Source organism: Giraffa tippelskirchi, chromosome 13 (genome assembly GCF_054371585.1).
Source record: "Giraffa tippelskirchi isolate mGirTip1 chromosome 13, T2T-mGirTip1v1.2.pri, whole genome shotgun sequence".
Taxonomy (NCBI): Eukaryota; Metazoa; Chordata; class Mammalia; order Artiodactyla; family Giraffidae; genus Giraffa; species Giraffa tippelskirchi.
Window position 1 is genome coordinate 3920969 of NC_137287.1, and position 26530 is coordinate 3947498.

The window sequence follows — 26530 nt, forward strand, 5'->3', positions numbered from 1 at the left end:
TACCAGCAGAGACTCTACCATAGGATTTCCATGAGGTGTTAAGGAGCCCTGTCCTGAAGCTCACAGTCCAGAGACTGGTGCACATTAAGTGCTGGGGACCTCAGGGACCCTCTTTCCCCTCCCCTTTCTTTGTGCTCAGCTTGGGACAGCTTCCTTGAAAGCTGGCTGGAACCAGTTCAGCAGGAGTTCCTCTGATGCATATGACCGCATTGGTAGTTTTGCCCTTGTTAGCCTGCAATATCTTCAGACAGACTCCCAAGTACCTTGCAAAACCACCCATCTGAGTGAAGGCTGATTGAACTGGGGCTCCATGTGTGTCTTTTTCCTATGTGCTTCGCCCTCTAGTGGCCGAAGGTAGATCCCAAGGAACGTGCACTTTGCTCAGTAATCACTGTGCCGTCTCCCCAGGCCTCCCAAACCTGATCTGGGTTAGCTTTTGAAGTGTGCGGTCTTACGAGTCTTGTGCAGGTGCTGAGGTGGGGGTAGGGTCTCCTCCAGTTCTGAAACAGTTCCCTTTTTTATCCTTTCAACCTAAAAGGAACTTGCAGCGTAATATAGCTGCAAGACTGTTAACTGAGTGCGTGCTCAGTCACGTCGGACTCTGCAACTTCATGAACTGTAGCATGCCAGGGTCCTGCGTCCATGGGATTTCCCAGGCGAGAATACTGGAGTGGGTAGCTATTCCCTTCTCCAAGGGATCATCCCGATTCAGGGATCGAACCCACCTCTCCTGCACTGGCAGGCAGATTCTTTACAACAGCCATCTGGGAAGCCTGTAATATAGCACTAATCCTTTTAAACAATGACAAGGATTGTCATTTTTTTATATTACTAGAACATAATACTGCAGATTTCTGACCTAGTTTGGCATTGGGAACTTAAAAAGTGAGTCTTCAGGCAAACACTACACTATCTATTTGACTTCATTTTCAGGAAAAGCTCTAGAGGCCATGTTAGAGCTGAGGCCCGAATGGAGTGAGACAGTAACGGAAATACCTGCAGGAGGAGCAGCCCCTGGCAGGGGAAAGAGAGATGGTAAAAACCCTGGAGCGAGAATGAGCTTGGTATATTTCAGGGGGAAAAAACAGGCAGCAGGCAAGGCGAGTGAAGAAGGGAGAAAGTAACCCTAACTCGGGGAGACAAACATGCATTTACAGACTTGCGATGTGTGGCTCCCAGGGAAAAGACTGCAAGAGGTTGGAGTCCATTTTATGCCCAAAGTGTTCAGTCGCTCAGTCGTGTCGACTCTTTGGGACCCCGTGGACTGCAGCATGCCAGGCCTCCCTGTCCATCACCAACTCCCGGAGTTTGCTCAAACTCATGTCCGTGGAGTCGGTGATGCCATCCAACCATCTCATCCTCTGTTGTCCCCTTCTCCCACTTCAATCTTCCCCAGCATCAGGGTCTTTTCCAATGAGTCGGTTCTTCACATCAGGTGGCCAAAGTATTGGAGTTTCAGCTTCAGCATCAGCCCTTCCAATGAATATTCAGGACTGATTTCCTTTAGGATGGACTGGTTGGATGCACTAAGTGTAGGCTTGCAAAATTCTAAGCTGATGGGCCTGGTCTGATGGTTCATCGAGGTCACTTCAGCTGCTGTAAGGGCAATGCCCGAAGAGGAGGAGGGGAGACAGGCAGAGTTGAGGAGAGCAGTGGGGAGACCCGGTCAGGTACGTGATGAAGGGGGCTCGGACCGGGGTGGAGGGGAGCGGAGGGGCCGAGAAGTGGTCACAATCTACAACCAGCTCGCAGGAAGGAAGGAAGGCAGATCAGGCTACTCCCCACTCCCCAGCACCAAGCGGCCGAGTGGCTTCAGGCTCTGAACCGGGACGGTCCTAACGAGGAACTCCTAACCCCTGCCCTTGCGGAGGCGGGCAACTTCGTCACAGCCTTGCAGCCCACACAGACCTGTATATGAGCTGAGCCCCAGATCCGCCACTAAGTGCTGGGTGTCTCTGGGCTGACAAAGCCCTCGGGGCGGACGGCGTGCTTACTACCTACGAAAAGAAAACAACAGAATGGACCTTAACACGTGCAAAGAGCCTATGAAGTGCACCTGCGTCCCGGGCCGCGCATCTGCGCAGGCGCAGAGGCCCAGCGGCGACCGCGCGGGGCTCAGTGCGCGTGCGCCGGGCCCGGCCCCCCGCGGCCCCGCGGCCCCCGCGTGCGCCTGCGCGGAGTCGCGGGCAGGCGACAGAGACGCGAGGGTGCTGGGTGCAGGGTGCAGGGCTCCGGGCGGCTGCGGGCGTCGAGGGTACGGGTAGCGGGGCCTCCGTTCGCCATGCCGGGGATGGTGCTGTTCGGCCGGCGCTGGGCCATCGCCAGCGACGACTTGGTCTTCCCCGGGGTCTTCGAGCTGTTGCTGCGAGTGCTGTGGTGAGGGCGCGGGCTGGGCGCGCGGGCGGCCGGGGCGCGGGAGGGAGCGGGCCCGGGCCGGCCGCGGGCGGGGAGGGTGTCGTCTGCCCCGCGCGCGCGTCCCTGGCCCCCTCCGCCGCCCGGGGACGTGGGTGCCGCCGCTGTCCCCGTTTACAGGCGGGCGGGCTGTGCCCGGGGTCACGGGGCGGGCCCGCCGCCCGGACGCCGGCTGCGGGTCTCCGGCGCCCCGCCTGGAGCCGCCGGGGCGCGCTGCCTGCCGAGGCGGTGGCCGCGGGATCTCCTCCCCTGGAGCCGGGCGCTGCCGCCTGCGGCTCTCCAGCGCTCTGCACGGAAACACACGGCATCCCGTGTTTGCCGGACGCGAGGTTGGTAACTGTACCCTTCGTGCGCGGTTCCTGAGGTGGGCGCGGCTGAATCCCAGGACCGCGGGGGACTGGCACTTACTCTTAAGTCTGTGGAATCGGGCGCCTGAAGTCTGCCCCAAGAGGGTCTGAGGAAAGAGTAACGGAGGAGACACGGAGTCAATCCCTGGTCGTGGAAGAGCCCACATACCCGGAGCAACTAAGCGCAGGCACCACAACTCTTGAGCCTACAAGCTGCAGCTGCTAAAAGGCTGTACGCCCTAGAGCCCCTTGCTCCGCCTTCGAGAAGCCATCGCAGTGAGAAGCCCGCGCTGGCTGCAACTAGAGAAAGCCCACGTGCAGCAAGGAAGACCCAGCGCAGCCAAAAAAAATTAAACTGATACGTTAAAAAAAAAAAGTATTTAGATTCTTTAGGAGAAAGAAATGTAAGAACGTGAAATATGAGCTGCTTCTTAGTCTTTTTGTAGTTTTCAGAGCCCATCTTACCGAGACCATTTCCTGTTTTATTTCTAGACAAGGAGTCATAATGTTACAAAACTGACAAAAGCACCGTTATCTAGTCCAGTTCCCCTTCTGGCCTTGAACCCCTTAAAACTGGGTTCTTGCCCAATGATGCCCTTCCTGATTCTGAAATAACTCCAGTGGCGAGTCACTGGCACCTTGCGTTGTTTGGTGCTTTCATTGTTCTGCGCTGAATTGCAAAATACACCTAGGAGTCCACAGGCCGGGTACTTTCAAGTTGATCATGGCCTGACCACGGAGCATCTTTCCATAGCTTGCTTCCCAACCCCTTGTTTTTGTATTACACACAGCAGATTAGGATGTGTTTTTGTCAATTTCATGTTAATGCACAGAAGTAAAAATTCTGTTGGTAACTGAACAGGCATATACTTTGTTGTTTTATCTCAGAATGGCAATGGGGGCTTTTCCCCAGGAGTTTGCATTGAAATTGCTTGGTTATGGCTTTAACTGTGTTACAGGGACTTCCCTGGTGAGCCAGTTGTTAAGCCTCCAAGCTTCCCTTGCAGGGGCACAGTTTCAGTCCCTGTTTGGGGAGCGAAGATCCTGCTTGCCGGAGTTTTTGGCAAGGCCAAATAAAGTGATAAATGTATTACAGCAGGCATAGAATAAAAACAATGCCATCAGCAAAGTATGAAATTCATTGAAAAAAAGGAAAAAGAGCTGTACTCTTTAGTTGATTTAGTAACTCTGTGTTGATGGTAGTTTAGTCTCTCAGTCGTGTCCAGCTTTTGCGACCCCATGGACTGTAGCCTGCCAGGTCCTCTGTCCATGGGATTCTCCAGGCAAGAATACTGGAGTGGGTTGCCATTTTCTTCTCCAGGGGGATCTTTCCCACCCAGGAATTGAACCCAGGTCTCCTGCATTGCAGGCAGATTCTTGACCAACTAAGATTCCAAAGTGAACCTAGCCTCGTTTGGGAAAATACTAACTCCTTTTACTTTCTTCCGTCGTGTTTTGCAAAGAGGCTCCCTGGGTTCCATTTCTCAGCCTGCCTGTGTCTCGGCAGGTGGGTTGGCATCCTGATGCTGTACCTCATGCACAGAGGGAAGCTGGACTGCCCGGGGGGCGTCCTGCTCAGCAGCTACCTGATCGTGCTCCTCGTCCTCCTGGGGGTTATCATAGGCACCGTGTCAGCCATCGTGTGTGTCAGCATGAAAGGTAAGGACGAGGCTTTTCTATTGGACACCTTTTTTTTCTTTGTTTTTTTTAAAGCAGAGCCTTCCCTGGTGGCTCAGCTGGTAAAGAATCCGCCTGCAAAGCGGGAGGACCTGGGTTCCATCCCTGGGTTGGGAAGATCCCCTGGAGAAGGGAAAGGGTACCCACTCCAATATTCTAGCCTGGAGAATTCCAGGGACTGTACAGTCCATGGGGTCACAAAGAGTCGGACACGACTGAGTGACTTTCACTTTCTTTTTGAAAATATTTGTTTAATTTGGCTGTGCTGGGTCTTAGTTGTGGCACTCAAGGTCCTTAGTTGACCCATGTGGGATCTAGTTCCCTGACCAGGGATGGAACCCGGAGCCTCCTGCAGTGGGAGCTCGGAGCCGTAGCCACTGGGCCACCAGGAAGCCCCCTTCATCCTTTTTATGGCTGAATGATACTGCATTGGATGGATATACCGCATTTTACCTAACCATTCGGCAGTTGGTGGATATTTGGGTTGTTTCCACTTTTTGGTTATTACAAATGCTACTGCTTTGAACAGTCGCATCTTGTCTTTATATACCCATGATGTTTTTAATTTCTCTTGGATATGTACCTCGGGGTGGTACTGCTAGATCTTAATGCTAAAGTTAAACTCTGTGTTTAAGTTTCTGAGGAACTGCCAGCCTGTTTTCCAAGCAGCTGCACCCTTTTTCTTTCCCGCCAGCACTTGCCGAGGGTTCATTTCTCTCCTTGTTCCTCAGCACTTGTTATCTGACCATTTGATGGCAGCCGTCCTGGTGGATGTGAAGTGGTATCTCGCTGTGGTTTGGAGTCCCTTTTCCTTGGTGACTAATGATATCGAGCATCTTTTCATATGCTCGGTAGCCGTTTGCATATCATTTTTGGAGAAACGTCTGTTCAGATCCTTTTCCCAATTTTAAATCGGGTTCTTTGTTCTTTTATTAACGAGCTGTAAGAGTTAACATCTCTTGCTGTTTTTTGTGTGCGATAGTTTATTTTTTATGGCTTTGCGGGTCTTTGCTGCCTTGCGGGCTTTTCTCTCGTGTCGCCACGACTCTGTGGCTGCGGTGCGGGGGCTTCTCATCGCGGGGGCTTCTCTCGCTGCAGAGCATAGGCTCTAGGGCTTGCGGGCTTCAGTAGTTGCAGCACACAGGCTCAGTCGTGGCGATTCCTGGGCCCTAGAGCACAGGCTCAGCGGTCGTGGGGCATGGGTTCGTTGCTCTGTGGCATGCAGAGTCTTCCTGGACCCAGGATGGAACCTGTGTCTCCTGCACTGGCCTGTGGATTCTTTACCCCTGGGCCACCAAGGAAGTCCCAAAAGTTAGTTCTCTTCTTAATAACTTCTTCTATCTGTTACCATTTTCTGCAGACAGTCACTTAGCTGAGAATGTCTGAAAACGTTGGAAACCCTCCCTGTCACTAACTGTGGTTTGCAGGATGAGCTGAGCACTCTGGAGGCTGCTAAAGAAATGCATCAGTAAATAGAGCTCATCAGTCAGAGGCAGGGCTGCCTGGCAGGCTTCCATCCAGCGTGCTTCAGGGTGTGTTCACTGCCTGAATGTAGGAGGAATGCCGACAAGCATAGATGATGGTGATAGAACTGGGAGGGAGGAAGTAGCCGATACCCCCAGTGACGGAATCTAGGTCTCGACATTTTCGAACCGTAGACTGAAGCTTAAAAGATGCTGGGAGATACAGAGAGAAATGTTAGTGGCAGAGTGCTTCATGAGAACAAGACCTCAGGGTCCAGATGAGCCAGAAGCACGGTGCAGGGCGTGTCCGCAGTAACATGGAGCCTGGAGAGCTGTGTATTTTCATTTACCTCTGAGAACGTGGACGCATGGGGTCTGGACTGAAGGCAGTCCCAGTCCTGCCGTCTGAGTCGGACCCCGGGTCTGGATTGTCAGCAGTGGTGAGGCTGAAGGAAAGGAGGGAGCTGGGATGTGTGCGATGTGGGAGTGAGTCAGATTTTTTGAAAGATGAAACATCCAGGTTGTGTCATTTCGGGAACAGGGTATGTAATCTGCCTGTCCTGTCTGCTCACGTCACAGTCTGTTTAGTGCGCCAGGTGTAGGACGTAACGGTGGGTTAGTGAAAGTGAAGCTTTCTCAGTCGTTTCCGACTCTTTGTGACCCCATGGACTATACAGTCCATGGACTTCTCCAGGCCAGAATACTGGAGTGGGTAGCCTTTCCCTTCTCCAGGGGACCTTCCCAACCCAGGATCGAACCCAGGTCTTCCACATTGCAGGCGGATTCTTTCCCAGCTGAGCCACAAGGGAAGCGCCGAAGTGGGTTAAGGATACGCTTTTTTTTGTAGCCCCTTAAACGTTTTCCTTCAGAGATCTTTGGTGGTGTCAGGGCACGTTCACACCGCGTGAGGGATGGGTGACCGCGTGCCCCAGCCTCCTCCGCAAAGGTGCCCGCACGATGCCAGACTGGGCCCAGCTCACCCGTCAGGGCTCGGCAAGCATCTGCCGGTGGTACAGGGTATTACGGGTGGATCGCTTATGCGCCCAGCAGCCTCCTCCAAACAGAACCAGTTTTATTCAGGATCCCCCTCCTTTGACTCCTCACACAGTTGGCAGACGTGTCAGACACCCGCCGTCTGCCCCACGCTGGAGTGATCCTCGGGGGTCAGTGGTTGGTTCAGGACTGGACGTGTGACCTGGTTCAGGCCAGTGAAATTTGGGAAGTTCCCAGGACATCCTCCCCTGCTCGCCCGGGAAAGTTCCAAAGTTTCCAGAAAGTTCGTGTTGTTGTCCTTGGGGAGACGCTGCAGGAATGAGCCGCCACCTCCCCTCGCGGCCAGGCAGGCGGAATGCAGAGGAGGGCGAGGCCGGGCGCCCGTGCCAGCCTTGCCCTGCGTTTCCAGTCCTCGGAGTCAGGACAGGTCCTGCTGGTTTTTAAACCAGCCTGAGTTCAAGTTTCTGATGCTTGTAGATAAAGATACCACGGCTGAACTGAAGACGATATTTTATAAAAACACGTTATTTTAATTGCCAATAAATAATATTGTATGCTTTACCTTCAATGTTACATAAATTTCAGTGAAGAATACTGCAAAGTTAAGGGGGAAAAAAAAGGCAAACGGGATGACTAAAGTCAGATAAGAAGGGGAGTAACCATCCCGCCCACAGAGATGATGACTGAAGGCTTTCAGTTAGATGAGCCACCTGGATGAAGCCAGAATTTCTCTTAGCAACCTAGGGCTGTAATTTCAGCTCCTTACCTTACTAGAAGCTATAAGGTTTCCAGTTTTGATTTGAAAAGCTCCCTGATGAAACCATTGTTTTGGCCATGTGGGAGGTTTAATTAGGGAAGATCCACCCTCATGAGCTTCCCCCCGTGGCTCAGTGATAAGGAACCCAGCTGCCAGTGTAGGAGCCTCAGGTTCGATCCCTGGCTCAGGAAGATCCCCTGGAGAAGGAAATGACAACCCACTCCAGTATTCTTGCCTGGAGAATCCCATGGACAGAGGAGCCTGGCGGCTACAGTCCATGGGGTCGCAAAAAAGTTGGACACGACTTAGCGACTAAATAACCACCATCTTTGTGAATACCATATTTCGACAGAAGGCCCTCAAGGTCAAGGTCTGCCCTTGGCCGCGTCTGGCTTGGGTTTGAGGAAGTCCTGCTCTCCTCGCCCTCTGTGTCCCCAGCTCCTCCCAGGCGGTGGGAGACGCTGCCGTGGTTCCAGGCGCTGAGTGCCCAGGCTCCGTGACCCAGGCCTGCCCTCTGCGGCTCGCGTGTCAGTGGCTCTGCCTTGGGAGGGGCAGCGGGGTTACCTCCTGAGACCGTGTCGAGGCCATTGCATTTGGGGACGCAGTCACACCGTCCGTTCTGGGCATCGGCTTCGTGATGCCCACTGCAGCACCAGGTCCAGCCGGCAGCTGACTGCCTCGAGGGGAAAATAAAGGTTGACATAAAAGCAAGATGTTTTCCTAGGCAAGCATGCATATAAAAAAGAGGCTCTTTTGGCGTCTCCTGTCTTTTCTGGACCCTTCGCCGGAACTCCCGTCTCCTGCTTCCTCGCTTCCGTCTCTGCCCACTCAGGCAGTGCCGGGGCTGGGGTCTTGGGTCCAGGCACATAGCATCTGAGCAGCCCCTTCCTCAGGATGCTTGGCCTCCGGGGTGGGCTGTGAGCAGATACTCTTTCCTGTTTCTCTCTGGCAGTTGGCTGTTGTTACATAATAATTCTTTCCACAGACCGGGGGGATTTCTGCAGACCTGCCCTCCTTGCCCCTCAGGGAGAGGGGCAGCGTGTTAGTGACCTTAGAACATTCTTACTTCGTGCCCTCAGTGAGGCCTGATGGTGTCTAATGTTCTCAAATGTGACCCTCAGTAATTCATTCTAGTGGAGGGTAGCTCTGGGAAGTTAAAAGCTGTTTTCTAATCAGATTATTTTTCAGATCTTAGGGGTTTTTTTCTTCAGTTACTATTTTTGTTTGGTGTTTATCACAACTTTTTCCTGAAGGGAGAGCGTTGGTGTTTTGCATCAAGAATTAATGATTGGGTTTGTGTTACAAACGCAGTTTTTAAATGTTGTGTCTCGTTGGTGGGCGTCCGCAAGTGGTCTCCAGGTCACAGTTGTTGGCTTCTCAAGAGTGATGCCCACTGGCGCTGGTGAGGCAGAGCGCCTGGGTCATACAGACCTGGATCTCGAAAGTGCTTGCTGAGCTCTGAGCCTCAGCTTCCTCATCTGTGAAGTGGGTGGTGGCTGTGTCACAGTCGTCGTGAGGATGGAGGCGCTTCGGGTGGGCCGTGTGATGGGGGCCCCGGGCTTTCCCAGCTGTGAGAGCCTGGGTGACCGCTTACCCCTGCTTGCCTGTGACAGCTCTGTTTTATGTCTATTGTTCCGGCATAATTATTAATAGAGCCTCCTTTGCTCTCAGAAGTATCCTGATGTGGATCATGATTTTATGGTCACTCTGGTTAGCACCCAGAAGTGTATTTTTTATTTTTTAACATTTATTTATTTTTGGCTGCGTTGGGTCTTGGTTGCTGAAAGCGGAATCTTTTCTTGCAGCGCATGGGCTTCCTTGCTGCTCGGGACGTGGGATCTTAGTTCCCCGACCAGGGATCGAACCCGTGTCCCCAGTATTGGAAGGCGGATTCTTAACCACTGGACTCCAGGGAGGTCCCCCCAGAAGTGTTTTTAAGCCCCGATAAGTCTAAGAAATAATTCTGAGGCCTTTGTCACGCCTCCCATCCCTCACTTTGCCTGTCTCGCTCAGAGGTGGGCATGGGTTCCCGGTTACGGGTAGAGACGCCAGTGGCGGGTGAGCAGCTGGCACAGATCTGTGCTGTGGCCGCCCCATCCCTGCGGAGGCCAGCGCCCAGCGTGGACGTGCTCTGTGTTGCAGGGACCATCTGTAATCCGGGACCGCGGAAATCCATGTCCAAGCTGCTTTATGTGCGCCTGGCGCTCTTCCTGCCAGAGATGGTCTGGGCATCCCTGGGGGCCGCCTGGATCTCGGACGGCATTCAGTGCGACCAGACTGTGGGCAAGGGCATCATCGCGACCGTCGTGGTCAGGTGAGGTCCCGTCTCCCGCAGGCTCCTGTCTGAGGTGCGCTCGGGGCGGGGTCCCTGCAGGTGCCCTGGTGGCGTGCAGGCTTCCTGACGTAGTTACACACGCGTGAGGAACGATTCAGCGCCCAGCACGCACTTCTGGCTGTAGTCCCCTTCCTTACCAGCTCCCATTTTTCTGCATGCCCTCGAGCCCCTCACAAGAGGGGAGAGAAGCCTGAAGACCAAAGCAGGGCAAAAACTACTAGCGGGAGAGAAGACGCACGGTGTGCGAAACTGCTGCAGAGCATGACCCGCTGGAGCAAGGCTTTTGCCTTCTCCAGCTAAAGATTGTACAGATGAGCTAGTGCTGCCCCACGGGCTGTGAATCGGGGTGGGGGCCCCCGCCGCACTCCCGAGCCTTGCGCCTGAGGCCGCGGCGGCCCTTCCCGGGTCACCTGCCTGAGCACACACAGTGCCGTGTGCACCTGGGCAGCCTGGAAGTACCGAAAGGTACGTATGAAAGGGCTTCCCGGGTGGTGCTAGTGGTAAAGGATCTGCCTGCCACTGTAGGAGACTCAAGACACGGGTTCGATCCCTGGGTTGGGAAGATCCCCTGGAGGAGGAAATGGCAACCCTCTCCAGTATCCTTGCCTGGAGAATCCCATGGACAGAGGAGCCCGGTGGCTGCAGTCCATGAGGTCCCAAAGAGTTGGACACGACTGAGCGGCTGAGTGCAGTGCGTGGCTGCTCGAGCGTGGCCCGAGCACAGGAAGCTTCCTCCAAGTGTGCCGAGCAGAGCCCCAGGGCCCCGGGGAGCAAACCCCGGTCAAGGGCAGGGGCTGCTGGGCCCGGCCGTGGCTCCGTCCGCCACGCAGCTCCCTTTTCCTTTCGTGGCTCTGGGGGTTCCGTTCTTCGCCAGGCCTTGGTTGGTTGTGGGCTCATAGGGAACCTTCTCGTGGAATCAAGTTGCCCACCCCAGCCAGCTCCCCGTCTTCTCGGTCGCTGGAGCCCCAGCTGTCCCGAGGCAGGAGGTGCCCCTCGGGAGGGCGCCCGGCCCCGCGGGGCTGAGGGGCTGCAGGACCGGGTCTCAGCCGCCCCCCACCGCTCTGCAGCTGGCTCATCATCGCCTCCACCATGCTCACCATCCTGATCGTCTTCGACCCGCTGGGGGGCAAGGCGACTCCGCGCGCCCCCCTGGGCCCCCAGCACCTGGACAGCCGCGAGTCCAGCCAGCTGCCGAGTGGCCTCAGGACGGCGGCGACCGGCGTGTGGGAGGCGCGAGTCAGGCTGTTGTGCTGCTGCGTCGGCCGGGACGACCACACTCGTGTCGCCTTCTCGAGTACGGCAGAGCTTTTCTCAACCTACTTTTCAGTAAGCCGCCGGGGTCCGGTCTGGTCGCCTCCTCCTGCCACGTGAACGCTTCTCTGGGGCAGATGAGTTCTCCGCGTCCCGAGCCCGTCTCCCTGTCGATAGAACGTAGCTCCCGAGGGCGAGTCCTGGGGGGGGGGGTCGGGGGGCTCCCTGTCGCGCCCTGGAGGACAGGCTCAGAGCAGGTCCCGCAGACTCACTCTGGGCCCTTCCCACTCGGGGGGTCTTTCTAGGCTGGCCCCGCCCAGTGAGTGTGAGCCCAGTCTCGTCAGCCTCTGCCGTGGGCCCTTTCAGCAAGACCTTCTCAGCATCCCGCAGGGAGGGTGTAAACGGGACTAGCATCGTGTGTTACTACAAATAGGGCACATTTGCCAGCTTTATGGGCATGTGACGTAGGTTAAGAATAGTTGAGTCACTTAAGTGAAATCTGAGAGTAGGAATCGATAATATGATTATGTTCTCGAGTGGGTTCAGTGTGAGGGCAGGAGAGTAGGAACACGAGGTTCACACGCAGGCATCCTGAAAGGGAAGTATTTTCAAAAACTCCTGTTCACCTGTGACTGTGTGTGTGTGCGTGCACGTGTGAGCTGCGTACAGCTGGGCCCTCGGGGACTCGTGGCCGTTGCCATCGGGCGGGCGGTGAGCCGCAGTGGTTCCCGTCCAGGACACGGACCTGGTGCCCAGCGACATCGCGGCTGGCCTCACCCTCCTCCATCAGCAGCAGGACCATGCCCGGAGCCCCCCGGAGCCCACCGAGGTCGTCACCCACTCCCCAGGGCCCTTCCAGGTAAGCCCACGTTTCTGTTGGGTTGTGCCCTTTTGACATTTATACAAAACAGTTTTGGGAACAGTTGATTGGCATCTTGACGTGTGGATTTGCCAGTCGTGGTTTGGCACCTCTCAGGCGAGGCCCTTTCGCATCACCTGGCCTTTAGCCGACTCCTGGCCAGTTCACCAGCCGTCGTGTGTTTTTCCCCCCCAAGCATTCTCTTTTAGGAAATTGGCTGTTGTCTGCACATCAAAACTTCTTCTGGGATGGGACCGGCTTCTCCCAGAGTGCGTGCACTCTTTTGTCTGAGCCTGGGGAGCAATTCAGCTTTGTTTGGTGGTTGCTTTCCCGCCACAGAATTCTGTGCTTTTGAAAGAGAAAATTGCCCAAGGATCGTTTGTCTGTCTCAGCTGCTCATTCAAGCCCCTGGTTCCCAGCAGCCCCTGTTGCTACACATGGTGTCTACACGTGCATCCAGTGGGAAGTCACAGGCTTATTTCACCAGAGTTGCAAAGTCACTAGGGATTTTTGCTGCTAACCTGTGCATTGTTCTAAAATGAGGGGTCTGGACTTCCTGGCAGTCCAGCAATTACGATTCTGTGCTCCCCACGCAGGGGCCGTGGGTTCGATCCTAGTCAGGGAACTAGAATCCCTCATACCACACAGCACAGCCAAAAAAATGAGGGGGTTCTGTCTGTCTGTATTCAAGGATCAGTTTTTCTAATAGAAGTCCTCCAAGAGGTCTACTCCCTGAAGAAAGAAAGGGAAGCATCAGGAATTTGAGTTCAGGTTTAAGATCATAGCATGTTCTACCAGAGATCAAATAGATGGTCAGCAAGGACCTACTGTGTAGCACCGGGAGCTCTCCTCAATGTCCTGTAACATCCTATATGGGGAGAGAATCTGAAAAAGAGTAGGTACGTATGTATGTGTAACTGAATCACTTTGCTGTACACCTGAAACGAACACAACAGTGTAAACCAGCTACACTCCAACATAAAGTGAGAATCAAGAGAGGACAGTGTGTGATCCTCTCCGTAACGGGTCCCCTAACAGGAAGCTGTCTTCCTGCCCCACAGGAAGCCGATCTGGATGCGGAGCTGGAGAACTGCCACCACTACATGCGGTTCGCAGCCGCCGCCTACGGCTGGCCCCTCTACATCTACAGGAACCCCTTCACGGGGCTCTGCCGGGTCGGCGGCGACTGGTAGGTCATCCGAGGCCTCCACCTCCCTGCCGAGGTCGCTTGCTGCGGTGTCCGGACGTTTCCTGAAAATGACCACATTCCCCTTTTCTAAAACCGTCTTCCTGTTTTGAAATACCTCAGAAAGTGCAAGAGCGGCACTGATGATGCCCGCATCCAGTATCTGGAGCCACCAGCTGCAGCTCACTCTTGTCCCATGGGCTTGTCACTGTCCCTCCGTAAACATGTGCACCCCCGCCCCCCAGACAACATCAGAGATTGAGTTCTGGACATCATCCCCTGCTCCCGTTACTGCAGCTTGTATTTCTTAAGAACGAGGTCTCTCTTAGACATAAATTACAGAATAAGTGTAAAATTCAGGACTATGCCAGTTTTTCTAATTGTCCAATAATACTCCCTGTAGCACATTTTCTTTCGATCTGAGATCGTGTGTTGCACCTAGTTGTCACGTCTCCTTAGTCTCCTCCAGCTTGGAACCATTCCTCAGTCATTTCTTGTATCTTTCATGATACTGACATCCTGAAAAGGACAGTCTCGTACGTGGTGAGACGGTGTTCGCTCTGCCTCTGTCCCGTGGTCTCTTCACGACGGTTCAGGTTACACATTGTCGGCAGGAATGCTCCGGGTGGAGCGTGTACCCCCAGTACCTCGTATCAGGCGATGATGCCGGATTGCCCGTTCCTGATGAGGTTAGGGTCTCTTCCCATCCTTGCTGGTTTATTTTTTGAACACGGGAAGTATTACCATGGTTCCAGATTCTAGTAAGAAGTGTACATAAGAAGTCTCATTTAAAGGCTGTTAAAGGGACTTCCCTGCTGGTCACGGGGTTGAGAATCTGCCTTGCGCTGCCTGGGACGCAAGTTCAATCCCTGGTCAGGGACCTAGGATCCCACATGCTGTGGAGCGACCAGGCCCCAGCGCCACAACTAGAGAGTCAGTCACCCCAGCAAAACACCCCTCACGACAGCTGAGGCCCAGTGCAGCCAAATAAATGAATAAATGTCTTCAAAAAGCCATTAAAGGTTAGCCAGACGGTGTGTGAATACTGTCCACGGAGTCCTCACGGGTGCTGGGGGACGGGCGGGCGGGTGGGCTCGGTCTCCCGGGTGCGGCCCTGAGTGTGGCCGCGTCACCTCTGTCCCCATTCCAGCTGCAGATGCAGGACTGCCGACTATGACTTGGTCGGAGGCGATCAGCTCAACTGCCACTTCAGCTCCATCCTGCAGACGACCGGGCTGCAGTACCGAGACTTCATCCACATCAGCTTCCACGACAAGGTAGAGCGAGCCGCGCCTTCCTTCGGGTCCTTTGAGATTCTGGTGGAGGTTACACACGAGTCCCCTGGGAAAATGTGTGGAGACACAGACACACGCGCACCCCCAAATCTCGCCTGCTACTTCGGCGGGCTCACGGGTGCCCGTGACACCCACCCAGGGTTAGTGTGAGATGGGGCGGATAGCTTCTACTGAAGAACCGTGAGCTGCCCATGGCGGGAACCCCACACGGGTGCCGGGGGTTAGTCGCTCACGTCTCTGGATCTGGCTCCGTGCTGTTATGCTGGGCAGCGGGCCTCCCACTCAGGAGGGTCTCGGAGTCACCGGGCAGGACAGCGAACCCATAGCGGCCGGTCCGTCTGGTGCCAGGGGCTGTCCTGTGCTGCTCCGTGGCTCCCTGTGTGGTCCACAGCGGCGCCGAGAGCCCAGAACCTCAGGAGGAACAGCGGCTCTCATGTCTGCTGTTCAGGAGAATCTCCTGGGGAGCTTTCACATCTCTGGAGCCCAGGCCACAGCCATGCTGTGGGAGCCCGGCTCAGGAGGAGCCCCCACGATTGCAGTGCACAGTTTGGGGACCCCCGTATACTGCGCTTGAGCCTGTGGGCTCCCACACTCCTGGGGCGTGGGAACATCTCACACCACGGTCCTGAGGGCAGAGTGCCGGGGCGTGTTCTCACGGCCCCCGTGAGGCTGCTGCCCAGCTCTGTGCGGGCGCCTGGAGCCCACGGTGATTACCACTGCTCCGCGATCACCACTGCTCAGCAATCACTGGTGAAAGAGCCAACGGGCTTAAGGAAGGCGATTTTCCACAGAAGGCTCATGTCTGTTCTGGGGGCTCTTTCAAGACGCCCCCACACCACCAACACGTAGAGTCCCTCTCAGGGGAATCCAGGGAGGTGAGGTTGTGCTCGCTGTGACACACGCCCGCTCCCTGGGCACAGGCACCGTCCCCTCGTGTCCCCCTGGCCTGTGCACCTGCGGGAGGACTGGGCGCCAGGCACGCTCGGCGCAGACAAGGGGCTGCCTGTGCTGACGCCCACCCTCTCTGCGCCCCCAGGTGTACGAGCTCCCCTTCTTGGTGGCCCTAGACCACAGGAAGGAGTCGGTGGTGGTAGCCATCAGAGGGACCATGTCTCTGCAGGTACGGAGCCCGCCTGCCAGGGAGCGAGGGGGCGGTCAGGGCTCAGAGCTGGGAGACCCGGCTTCCCGGGATGGGGTGGGAAGCCTCCGTGTCAGCACCCCGCCCCAGGAGGGTGGGCCTTTGGAAAAGCAGATGAAGCCTTTTCCTTCTCACCGAGAGAAACGTTGGAAAGTTAACACCGGCAGGCTGGACCCGCCGCTCCCAGGGGAGTGCCCGCTTGACTCCCCAGGTCCCTAACCCGGGTGACCCTCCCCTTGAATTTTCTGCACCCTAAGCCGGAAAGAATAGTGAGTGAGGTCACGCAGTCGAAAGGCACTCCTCCCTCTGGGTGTCCGCTGGCCCGACCCAGTGTCCCCTCCCCAGCGTCCAGGCTCGACCGCTCGTGGGTCCCTCAGGAGCGTCCTGGCCACCTGGCACTTCCCCCTCCCCGCCTCACCCAGCCAACGGCCCCCCACACACGCTGTTTCAGGACATCCTCACGGACCTGTCCGCGGAGAGCGAGCCCCTTAACCTTGAGTGTGAGGTGCAGGACTGCTGGGCACACAAGGTAGGGCCCGGGGCACGTGGTCTGGAACATTCCGGCGGGACACTCAGAGGGGTCGGGGTAGTTTCACCTCCAAGTCTGTCCTCTTAACGCTTTGGTGTAGCGAAGGCTGCTGAGGCCCAGGGCCGTCCGGCTCGACCTCCCTGCAGCCCTGGGGGGTTCCTTTTGATTTTTAAGAGAAAGAAGCAGGTTCACAGCGACTGACTTGCCAGCAGCTGTGCACTTACTGGAACAAGTGTCAGAGTTGGCATCTGAGTGCTCCTCTTCCCTCACTAAAGCAGTCCTTTCTCACGATGAAGAAAGCTTCAGTGCAGTGCCCTGCAGGCAGCCCCCCCCCCAGCCCCTCCTGAGAGGCAGGCCCCCCCCCAGCCCCTCCTGAGGGGCAGGCCCCCCCCAGCCCCTCCTGAGGGGCAGGCCCCCCCCCAGCCCCTCCTGAGGGGCAGGCCCCCCCCACCCAGCCCCTCCTGAGGGGCAGGCCCCCCCCACCCAGCCCCTCCTGAGGGGCAGGCCCCCCCCACCCAGCCCCTCCTGAGGGGCAGGCCCCCCCCCCCAGCCCCTCCTGAGGGGCAGGCCCCCCCCAGCCCCTCCTGAGGGGCAGGCCCCCCCCAGCCCCTCCTGAGGGGCAGGCCCCCCCACAGCCCCTCCTGAGGGGCAGGCCCCCCCACAGCCCCTCCTGAGGGGCAGGCCCCCCACAGCCCCTCCTGAGGGGCAGGCCCCCACAGCCCCTCCTGAGGGGCAGGCCCCCCCACAGCCCCTCCTGAGGGGCAGGCCCCCCCCAGCCCCTCCTGAGGGGCAGGCCCCCCCACAGCCCCTCCTGAGGGGCAGGCCCCCCCCACCCAGCCCCCCCACAGCCCCTCCTGAGGGGCAGGCCCCCCCCACCCAGCCCCTCCTGAGGGGCAGGCCCCCCCCACCCAGCCCCTCCTGAGGGGCAGGCCCCCCCCCAGCCCCTCCTGAGGGGCAGGCCCCCCCCCAGCCCCTCCTGAGGGGCAGGCCCCCCCCCAGCCCCTCCTGAGGGGCAGGCCCCCCCCAGCCCCTCCTGAGGGGCAGGCCCCCCCCAGCCCCTCCTGAGGGGCACACCCTCAGCACTTCCTGCAGGTCCTGCCAACAGTTCTCCATGTCACAATTGCAAGTTCTTGTTTCACTGTGACTGTGCTCTATGGGGGGCGGGGGAGGGGCGGGCGTGGAGCAGCCAGCCCCTGGGGACCACCATTTTACTGCCTGTGAATTTGCTTACTTGACGTCCCTCACATAAGTGGATTGTATATGTCCTTCCGTGACCGCCTTATTTCACTGAGCGTAGTGTTGTCAAGCCTCACCCAGGCGGCAGCGTGTCGGAATTCCCTCTGTCGTAGGAGGGCGGGGAGCACGGGTGTGCACACAGCGGCTTGAGTCCCTGCTCTTGGTTCGGGGGAATCTACCTGGGAGCTGGGAGGCTGGGTCTCCTGTTGTTTCTCTGTTGAAGGTCTTGAGGAACCACCAGCTGTCGTCCAGCACAGCTGCACCCTGTTACGTCCCTGCCAGCAAACTGTGGGTTCCCCTTTCCCCACGTCCTCACTGAGACTTGTTTGACGGAGCTGCCCTCGTGGGGGTGAGGTGGTATCACTGCGGCTTCGCTTTGCTTTTTTCCTGATGACTGACGAGGCTGCAGATGGAGGGACGTCTGGAATGGTTCCGTAAAGGTCACCCCTGAGGCATTGGGGTGGAGGGCAGTGGGCTTGCGCTGTTCTACATTCACGTGTAATTTTTAACCAAAACATATTGCTCCTGTAGTCATCATTTTTTTAAGTAGAATGCTTAATTTTTATAGAAGTATCTGTTATTGCCAGAGTGTGGTAGTTGAACCCCAGTGTCCTGTCTGGACAACTTTTTTCCTTCCAGGGTTTTCTGTTGTTGTTCTTACTGTTGCTGTGGGGTTTCTGGGGGTTATTGTGTGTCCCTGGACACTCCAGGGAAGATCCAGGGTGGAGGAGGCTTTTGGATTTCGTTCTGCCACCAGTTAGGAGCTTGACAGTCCTGGCAATGTGAATTCTTTTCCTTTAACCCTTAGTTGTCTTTTTTGGCCCTGAATTTCACAGGAAAGTCCAGTTTAGTTATTACTAGATGTGCGTGAAGGAAAATAAGAAATTTAAAATTTATTATAGAGACACATCAGCTAGCCAAGTACCCTCAGAGGCCGGCGGGCTTGGCATCTTGGCTCTGTTCTTAGAAGAATCTGAGCCGCAGACCCAGGCCTCGTGCTGCAACGCTGCAGGCCTGACCGGCTCTCGGCCGAGGCCTCCTCCAGCAGCTTTTCATCCAGCGACAGCTCCTGCCTTCCAGCCGGGAGCACAGCTGCTCAGGGGCTGAGGCTGAGACCTGTTCCTGCTCTCGGCCTGGGCACCCAGTTCTGGCTCTGACACTGTCCAGGCTGTGTGGCTGAACACTCTCTTGGCGTGTCACCCGTAATGCCTGTGCCAGGGAGACCCACCACCAGCCAAGTTGTGGTCCAGATGCCACGTGACTCTGGCTGCCCAGGACAGACAGCTGGTGGGTGCCTAGTTGGTGGAAGTCAGCCGCACTGCATGGTAGGCGGGGGAGGAAAGGGAGATCTGGCCAGTGGCCCAGACCTCCTGGCTTCTCATAGGTGATGCTGGGGTCCACGTTGTGCTCACAGGGCTATAGAATCACGGAATCGGGAATGTGCAGTAGCTTTAGGGACCAGCCGAAGAGTCCCCATCTCATGTGGAATTCCCCCCGTGTCATCCTGTCGGAGATCAGGCTGCCGGGGCTGGAGGGCAGGCCTGTCCTGTGTTGTCATGTAGGAAGCGTCCCAGAAACGTTTTCGGTTTACAAGGTTGTCCCTCCTCGATTGGAACCACTCAGTTTTCACCACGTCTGTATTTGTTAGGAAGTTGTACTTTCTTTTTGGAAATGAAAGGCTGGCCTCCCTAAAACTCCCTTCTGATGGTTTCAGTGCGGCTTTCACCAGAACGGTGGCTGCTTTGTCACTGTCTGTGATTTCAGAATCTTGTTTTAACATCATCTTAAAAGATCAGTTGTTTATAATCTAAACCTGACCAATCCTGGGAACTTGGCGAAAGTAAATTGTGGGACATCCATACAGCAAAATGCTGTGCGGCTCCAGGAGAAGCCATAGAGACATCCATTGACACAGAAAGGTGTTCCTGAGGTCACCTCTTCATTGATGGACACACCTCTTGAGCCCCTGCTTCGCGCCAGGCTCCACACCAGCTTCCAGTGGGCGGTCGATGAGGCCACTGGTCCCAGGGCGGCTGTCCTGTCTGGGGGGACAGAGTCACAGATGGGGGCCCGTGTAGTCCTGCCGCGCCCGACCACCAACAGCTCCCTGTGTCTGCACCTGCAGGGCATTTCTCAGGCCGCCAGATACGTCTACCGCCGACTCATCAATGATGGGATTCTGAGCCAAGCGTTCAGCATCGCACCTGTGAGATTTTAGTTCTTCCTTTCTTTCGCCTTCTCTGCCATCAGCTGTCTGCTCTCTCGGCCGTTACCCACTCTGCTCTCGTCCCCAGGAGTACCGACTGGTCATCGTGGGGCACAGCCTGGGTGCAGGCGCCGCGGCCCTGCTGGCCCTCATGCTCAAGAGCCTGTACCCGCAGGTCAGGTGCTATGCCTTCTCCCCGCCCAGGGGGCTGCTCAGGTACTCCTTTTCCTTCACTTACAAGCGATAAAGGGTCAAACTGGTACTTTATCTGCAATTTAGTTACAATTTCTCATCCTCAGGAGAAGTTTGTATCAAAGCATTGTTTGGTTGAGAAAAGACGGGCCAGCCTTTCATGGGTCTCTCGGACCACAGCTCTGATCTAGATGATGCTATGCTGAGACCCGTTTTTTAAATTGAGCTGTAACTGGCATACATGATATTAGTTACAGGTGTGCAACATGATTCGATGTTTGTATGGATTGTGAACTGATCACAGTAAGTCTAGTTAAGATCTGTCATCGTAAATAGTTACAGAATCTTTTCTTCCCTGTAATGAGAACTGAAGATTTCCTTTCTCAGCAGCTTTCAAATATGCAGGATAGTATTGTAAACTGTAGTAGCCCGGCTGTGAGTTACCTCCCAGGGACTGACTTTCTAACCAGAAGTCTGTACCTTTTATTTCACCCGTTTCACCCACCTCTCAACCCCTCCCTCTGCTGTGCCTCTCATCCTCGGACGCCAGCAGTCCCTTCTCTGTGTGCGTGAGCTTGGTTTGTGTTTCCCGTTTTCACATAAAAGTGAGATCATACAGTATTGGTCTTTCTCTGACTTACTTCACTGAGCAAACGGCCCTCAAGGTCCAAACATGTTGTCCACAAATGGCAAGATTTTGTTCTTTTTTTAGGTTAAGACAAAGTATAAGCATTACTGGTTTTAAATACACACTAAAGTTGCTTACAGTAATGGGCCTGTTGATTTTGAACAAAAGCAGAAATTCTTTTGCTTTTGTTAATTTTTCTTTTTAATTGGAGGATAATTGCTTTACAGTGTTGTTGGTTTCTGCCGTACATCAACATGAAGGATTGCATTGTTTTTTATGGCTGAATAGCACTCCTTTTTACACACACACCCCCCCCGTTTTATGCATCCATCCATTAGTGGATGATTCCGTTGTTCCCATGTCGCAGCTGCTATAAACAACGCTACAGTGAACGGAGGGCTGCAGGTACCTTTCAAGTGTCTTCATTTTCTTTGGGTAAATACTTTGAAGTAGAATTGCTGGGTCATTTTTTGAGAAACCTCCATACTTTTTTCCATAGTAGCTGCACCAACTTATATGCCCACCAACATCATGCAGTCATAGCCTTTTCTCCACATCCTGGGCAGTGCCACCTAGAGGAATGGAATCATACTTTCTGTTACTTCCCCTTTTATTTCACACATTTGATGCCTGTAAACTGTGGCTGTGTGAATGCCCGTTACGTTTCATCAAGTATCACAGACCATCGTCTGTTCTGCTGGTGACGGACACCGGGCCGGGCTGGGCCCTGGAGTGTGTGCCAGCTCTGTGTAGCGGCTGCCCCTGTTCACACCCTCACCAGTGTGCACCGCCCTCCACATTCTCACCAGCACTTCAGTGTCAGATGTAAACCTTTCTCCCAGTCTGATTGGCGCGCAGTGATGTTCCACTGTTAAAGTCACGTTTCCACGATGAAGCTGCGTCTTTCCATATATTTATCATCTCCTCATAAAGTTCCTATTGTCCATTTCTCTATGTATCTTATTTTTGCATTGCGTACGTATTCAGTACATCAGCTGTTCGTCAGTCGCAAGTATGTGTTATAAATACACTCTCACTCTTTGATGTCTTTTAAGTCTTCAGCTTATCAGTTCTTAATTTTAACACTGACCGATTTGTCATTCTCTTATGATTTTTCGGTCTCTCATTTAAGAAATCTCTGTGCCTTTTTAGTCTGGCCTTTCACCTTTATTTAGGTCTTTGATCTACTTAATTTGGTGGTTTTGTGTATAGTATGCTTCAGTTTATTCCTCCCCTCACACAGCAAGCGCATTATCTCAGCACGGTTTCACTGAAAGCCCGTCCTTCCTGTTGCTGACACGCAGCGCCACTCCTGCCTGTAGGCGGCGTCCATGTCTACCCTTCCCCGGCTTCCTCTGCCTCTGTGTTAAGCCCCATGCTGACACCTAGGACTTTCTCAGCAAGTTGCTAACTGCAGTCTCATTTCTCTCCTCCTCCAGAGGATGGAGACCAGAGTTGAGGTCTGGGGACACTGACCTCTCCCTGGCTTTGGCAGTTAACTCGCTTTCTCTTGGCAGCCTCCCTGAAGCAGCTTGTTTTTAATTTCAGCAAATCCCTTTATGAATACTCCAAGACCTTCATCATATCCCTTGTCCTGGGCAAGGACGTGATTCCCAGGTGAGCGTGCTGGCCGCCCCGGCTGGGCTCGGGCTGGCGGGGAAGGCCGAGTGCTGAGCCTCAGTCTGGCCTTGTGCTCGACAGGTTGAGTGTGACCAACTTGGAAGATCTGAAGAGGAGGATCCTGCGAGTGATCGCCCGCTGCAACAAGCCCAAGGTAACTCAGGGGCCCGGGGCCTCCCCACCCGGTGGTCTGGGGCCTCAGCGGGATGTTTCTAATCCAGAGCCTCGCAGCCCAGGGCTCTTGATGCTGCTAGAAACTCCTGCACTCCCCTCACAGACCACGGAGATGCCCGAAAGGCAGATGGCTAAGCAAGCACAGATTAAATGTTTCGATACAACCATCCCTGTTTGGCTAAGTCATTTGCCCTCTGTCATCTTTAGTCCTGTCCTGACCGACAGCATTCTGATGCCTTCAGTCCCAAAGTTCAGAAAATAAGGCTGCCAGAGTTTAAGAGGCTCTGGTCCTGCTGTGCTGTGGACTGTCCTACCTAAGCTCTGAGGTTAATCCTGAGGTTAAGGCTGACAGTGACCCCCCCGCCCCGAGCAGCAGGCTGCAGGCCGGGCTCTCCTGCTGTCCATATTGGTCTAGTCTGGGCAGGCCTGTCCCCTGCCAGCGTGCAGACAGCTGTGCCAGCCCTGTGCTGATCTGGTCTGACTACGTCTCCAAAGATTTGGAGCCTCTTAGGTCAGGCCACAAGTTCACTTAGGTTTACCAGTAGAGAAGGCTACCCGTGATGTACTGAAGAGCTTTTTTTGTTAAAGGGCAGGATTAAAAATGATTCTTAGAATATGATTCAAGCTGGGGTGGCGGTCAAAGTATACATAGCTGTGACCAAAAAATACCAAAATGTGGTTTTATTTAGACAATGGGATTATAGATGATTTTTACTTTTTAACATCTTCATTTTGTGACTTTTTCTTTGTTGTTGCTCATCAGAAAATTTTAAATTTAAAAATAAACTTTCTCGTCGTCACTTACACTTCCTGCAAATTAAAAAAATAAAAATTAGCATCTGATGTTTTTAAGGGAAAAACTGGCTTACGGACTTGCCTAAAAAGAGTAAGGGTCATTTTTCCCCCAAATCTGCTTGAATTTGGTTTAAACGTTGGTTCAAGTGTGATGGCATCACTGCCCCAGAGACCCTGGAGTTCGGGCCCCGGCCTCCACACTGCCGAGACCCACGGCGAAAAACAAGAGCCGGGCCTCGGCTGTGGGGTTGCCGCCCCCAGACGCCAGCTCCCGAGTCCCAGGGGTCTGTGGAGTCATGCAGGCCGCCCCCCGGTCTCCCCGCAGTACAAGATCCTGCTGCGCGGGTGCTGGTATGAGCTGTTCGGAGGGAGCCCCGAGGACCTTCCCGCTGAGCTGGACGAGGGCGACCTGACGCAGCCCCTCCTCGGGGAGCACAGTCTGCTGGTGCACGGGTCCCCCACCTACAGCTTCTCCAGCGAGTCCCCGCTCGAGTCCCCCACCAAGTACCCGCCGCTCTACCCTCCCGGCAGGATCATCCACCTGGAGGAAGAAGGCGCCTCAGGGAGGTGAGTGTGGGCACCCCCGCGGTCGTCACCCGCCAGCGGCAAAAGGAGGCACGCGGGGTGCCGCGTGAGGCTCATGGGCTCTCGTCTCCTCCAGGTGTTCCTGCTACCCTGCTGCTCGGTACACCGTGAGGTGGTCCCACGAGTCAGAATTCAGCAAAATACTCATCGGCCCCAAGATGCTCACAGACCACATGCCAGACATCCTGATGAGAGTCTTAGACCACGTGGTGTCCGACAAGGCCGCCTGCGTTTTCTGCCCGGCCCGGGGCGGCTCCAGCGTGGACCCGGCATGACCCAGGCAACTGGGACCTGCTCGGACCTTGGACTCTGCCAGGGTTCCAACGAGGCCAGTAGGTGGATTCCCATCGATGAGAGGTCGAGGGTCTCCTACGTGACTAAGTTGAGAAGTTCTTTTGCTCACAGTATTCACAGACTCAGGAGCTGGGAGAGTGCTGAGGTGACAGGAAGGTGTGCGGAGAGCTGCAGGACACCCTTGCCCATAGGCCTGCTGATTCTGGAAATCAGGTTTAAGACCCTAATGGGTCTGTAAGCACCCACCCCTCGGGCTGCCTTTTTGGAGACTGGCTCCTGCCTTACGACCACGTAGATCAGCCTGAATTAGCACACAGCAGACTGGCTGTCCCCGCTGCAGACTGCTCCGTGGTGCCGAGTGAGGGCTCAGCCTTGAGCTCTGACGGAATCAGATGAAACCAGAGAGGGAAGTGAGCAGTCCTCTGCCCTCCAGGTGGCCCTGCTTATTTTGTCATCCTTGAGTTCTTGGGGGATACGCTGGCTCGTGGAGGTCAGCCAGTGGACTCAGTGAGTTAAAAAATGAAGCAGGTACACATCAAGAGTGCCTGCACAGCCCTGAATGCTCCTAGTAGACAGTTCTGGGAACGTTTGGTTAACTGGATAGTTTTACAAGTCACGTTTTGAACGTGTTTTCCTGTCCACTATAAACAAAACGAATGAAGCCTTCAGTTTTCTTGGGGCTCTACACGGCCCGGGCATCTGACTGTACCCCACCCCTGACACAAATCCCATGAAGTGGCAGTAAGCGGACTTCAGAAAGCATAGACCCACAAGGACAGGGGAGAGAAGGGACAGGAACAAGGAGATGGCCGGAGGTAAAGGGACTTCTGGGTGAAGTGGGACAGACAGAACAGACCGGTGTACCGAGACGCCCTGGACACCTGCCTGGGGTGAAGCGGACGGTGGGGGACCGGCCAGAGGGACAGCTGGAGAAGCTGGCTCACCTGCTTCGCGGCCGAGCAGGCACGGGGATCAGTGCAGCACGTGTTCTCAGCCCTTCCCTCTTGGCTCCCGGAACCTTCAGACCGCCGGGGACGCCTGCACCCCTCAGGCCTGGCAGCTGTTAGAGGCATCCCACTCTGGCTTTTGAAAACGTGAAAGCTCACATAAAACACTTCGACTAAGATGCCACATAAATTTCATTTCTAAACGTAATCCCTGTGATTCCTAGTGGCAGGAAGGAAAGCGACCTTGGGCCCCTTGACCCACACGGCCCTGCTTGACCCGCCTGCGTGCTCCGTGTCAGGTCTGCTGCTCAGCTGCTGGCGTCCAGGCGCGAGGTGGGGGGACAAAGGGCCGAGAGAAACAAACCTTCCTAGCCAGAGCCTAGGAACAGAAAAAGTGCTGGGACCACAAAACTGATCCACAAGTTGGAAAACGAGAAGAACCTCCCCGACAGGAAAAGCATGAAAGACGGAAACCAAAAGCAACGCTTGAATGAGGGGAGGTGGGCCCACTGAGCATGGGGCCGGGAGATAGAGACCCACCCAGGACGTGAAGACACGGGCAGGCCCCGGAAGACATGGAGACACAGTACCCCCCCCAGAGCAAATGGCAGAGATGACGGGGTGGGTGGTGGGGGCAGGGCCTGCCTTTAAAGAGTCACAGAGGGACTTCCCTAGTGATCCGGTAGCTATGCTAAGACCCTGTGCTCCCAGTGCAGGGGCCCAGGTTCAATCCCTGGTGAGGGAACTAGTTCACACAGGCCACAACTCAGAGTTCCATGCTGCAATGAATATCCTGCATTCTACAGCTAAGACCCAGCACAGCCAAATAAATGATTTTCTAAAAAGCCAAAGAGATGTTCCTTTCATCCTGGAATTTTAGACTCAACCAAAAAGTACCCAGGTAGAGTTATTTTCAAAGATATAAGGGCTCAAAAATGACAACGTACATATTTCTCAAGAAGCTCCTAGAAAATCCATCAAGATGAGAAAGTAAATTAGAAACGACTCCTTAGTCAAGATATAGAAAATAAAAGATGAATACTAAGAGCAGTGGTCAGAGGGTTCCGTGCCTCTAGGGAAACGAAAACTAATGAAACGTCTTGAAAAATCCAGATAACAGATGGAGAGATCAATGTTAAATTATCAAGTACACAGAAAACAAGGCAAATAAACTATTATCCCAGAAGGAACCACAAACTTCAAGAAAGGCAGATTCTGTTACTACATAGCTGAGTGTCTCCGTGGCCGGGGCTACGCAGACCCTGAGTATCGGCGCCAGCCAGCAGGACTGTATCGAAGGAGGGGGAAAGGTGTTGAGCGTGGGGATGTCATGGGTAATGGCTAGAACCAAAAATACAGGAGACAGTAAGAGCACGCAGTTTAACCTGAGCCCTGGGGAGGGGAGAGGTAGGAGGCGCCATCAATCACCATCGGCCAGTGAGTGCGCTGAAGCCTCCGGAAAGGAAAATCCCAAGGGGCCGGGTCTGGGGCGCTTCCCGGCTGTGGGACGTGGGGAGAGCCGCGCACCCAGCCCTTCCCTCGTACCTGCCCTCTAGGGTCTCTTCCATCTGGCTGTTCCCGAGTTACATCCTTTTATGATAAACTAGTGAC

General features: G+C 55.0%; 1 protein-coding gene and 1 long non-coding RNA gene across 10 annotated transcripts; one reads left to right on the forward strand and one right to left on the reverse strand.

Moving 5' to 3' along the window:
• The first annotated feature begins 2195 nt into the window (after window positions 1–2195).
• Window positions 2196–25770, forward strand: DAGLB (diacylglycerol lipase beta). Of its 7 annotated transcripts, none has more exons than XM_081552841.1 (15): window positions 2196–2376; window positions 4267–4418; window positions 9792–9963; window positions 11052–11310; window positions 11972–12094; window positions 13156–13283; window positions 14431–14557; window positions 15612–15695; window positions 16165–16242; window positions 19604–19684; window positions 19773–19900; window positions 22053–22121; window positions 22206–22309; window positions 23396–23660; window positions 23755–25770. In XM_081552841.1, the coding sequence occupies exons 1-15, from the start codon at window positions 2282–2284 to the stop codon at window positions 23951–23953; spliced, it is 2064 nt and encodes a 687-aa protein (XP_081408967.1). In that variant the 5' UTR covers window positions 2196–2281; the 3' UTR covers window positions 23954–25770. The 7 variants fall into 7 exon arrangements, with proteins under 7 accessions (XP_081408967.1, XP_081408969.1, XP_081408966.1 ...); XM_081552843.1 differs by having other exon boundaries at window positions 22206–22278; window positions 23419–23660; XM_081552840.1 differs by lacking the exon at window positions 4267–4418 and adding an exon at window positions 2533–2741 and having other exon boundaries at window positions 2196–2373; window positions 22206–22278; window positions 23419–23660.
• On the reverse strand, window positions 13558–16601 carry LOC145531150 (uncharacterized). 3 transcript variants are annotated; one of them, XR_014072227.1, is made up of 4 exons: window positions 16467–16601; window positions 16180–16390; window positions 14809–15322; window positions 13558–14596 (listed from the first exon to the last, which is right to left on the reverse strand). It is a non-coding gene; the product is annotated as an uncharacterized LOC145531150 (long non-coding RNA). The 3 variants fall into 3 exon arrangements; XR_014072228.1 differs by having other exon boundaries at window positions 16180–16382; window positions 16467–16557; XR_014072226.1 differs by lacking the exon at window positions 16467–16601 and having other exon boundaries at window positions 16180–16401.
• Window positions 25771–26530: the final 760 nt, after the last annotated feature.